The 1,453-nt window shown below is 61.4% G+C and overlaps 1 protein-coding gene across 1 annotated transcript; it reads right to left on the bottom strand.

Moving 5' to 3' along the window:
• Positions 1–345: 345 nt before the first annotated feature.
• Positions 346–1,397, bottom strand: LOC104623014 (putative uncharacterized protein DDB_G0290521; the record flags this gene model as incomplete). Its single annotated transcript, XM_010289955.1, has 3 exons — positions 346–553; positions 891–1,158; positions 1,284–1,397. Coding segments are annotated over 3 exons (590 nt in total), but the record flags the coding sequence as incomplete, so codon positions are not given.
• Positions 1,398–1,453: the final 56 nt, after the last annotated feature.

Consider the following 1,453-nt stretch of genomic DNA (forward strand, 5'->3'; position numbering starts at 1 on the left):
GGCCCCGGCACACCTCCCCGAACTCCCCTGGGGGGCGGGGGGGGGCACGGGTCACCCCACAGCCCCCCCCCAGCTCCCTGGGGACACCACGGGGGACGCGGATGGGGACATCATTGGGGCAGGGATTGGGACACCTTCGGGGACATCAGTGGGGACATCGGGGGGACAGGGGTGGGGACATGGATGGGGAGATCTTTGGCTGGGGACATCGTTGGGGTCACTGTTGGGTCATTGTTGGGGACGTCGTTGGGGACGTCACTGGGGTCATTGTTGGGGACATCATCGGGGATGTCATTGGGGACATGGATGAGGAGATCTTTGGGGGCAGGGACGTCGTTGGGGACGTCATTGGGTCGTTGTTGGAGTCATTGGGGACGTTGTTGGGGACATGGATGAGGAGATCTTTGGGGGCAGGGACGTCGTTGGGGACGTCATTGGGTCGTTGTTGGAGTCATTGGGGACGTTGTTGGGGACATGGATGGGGAGATCTTTGGCTGGGGACATCGTTGGGGTCACTGTTGGGTCATTGTTGGGGACGTCGTTGGAGACGTCACTGGGGTCATTGTTGGGGTCATTGTTGGGGACATCATCGGGGATGTCATTGGGGACATGGATGAGGAGATCTTTGGGGACAGGGACGTCGTTGGGGACGTCATTGGGTCGTTGTTGGAGTCATTGGGGACGTTGTTGGGGACATGGATGGGGAGATCTTTGGGGACGGGGATGTCATTGGGGATGTCACTGGGGTCATTGTTGGGGACATCATTGGGGACGTCATTGGGGACATCGTTGGGGACGTCGTTGAGGACATCGTTGGGGATGTCGTTGGGGTCAATGTTGGGGACGTCATTGAGGATGTCGTTGGGGTCATTGTTGGAGTCATTGGGGACGTTGTTGGGGACATGGATGGGGAGATCTTTGGGGGTGGGGACGTCGTTGGGGTCATTGTTGCGGACATCGTTGGGGTCACTGTTGAGGACATCATTGGGGACATCATTGGGGATGTCGTTGGGGTCATTGTTGGGGACGTTGTTGGGGACATCATTGGGGACGTTGTTGGGGGCGTCGTTGGGGACGTCGTTGGGGACATGGATGGGGAGATCTTTGGGGGCGGGGATGTCGTTGGGGACGTCATTGGGGCCATCGCTGATGACCTCTCTAGGGACAGGGCCAGGGCCGTCATTGGGGACATCCATAGGGACGATGTTGGGGACATCGTTGGGGCTGGGGCGTCAGGTCTGGGCGGGGCCGTGCGGGGCCAGGGCGGCGCCGGGGGACGTCACCTGCCCCGATGACCTCCTCGATCTTGACGCAGGCGACGTCAATCTCCTGGGCGAAGTCCCTCAGGGCCACCCCGGGGTCCTCGTAGGTCAAGGGGTCAATGTACAGCTTCCCGCCTGCCACCGGCACCCGCGGTCACCCGCTGTCACCCGCTGTCACCCGCGGTCACCCG

Source organism: Phaethon lepturus, unplaced genomic scaffold (assembly GCF_000687285.1).
Source record: "Phaethon lepturus isolate BGI_N335 unplaced genomic scaffold, ASM68728v1 scaffold16606, whole genome shotgun sequence".
In the NCBI taxonomy this organism is placed as follows: domain Eukaryota; kingdom Metazoa; phylum Chordata; class Aves; order Phaethontiformes; family Phaethontidae; genus Phaethon; species Phaethon lepturus.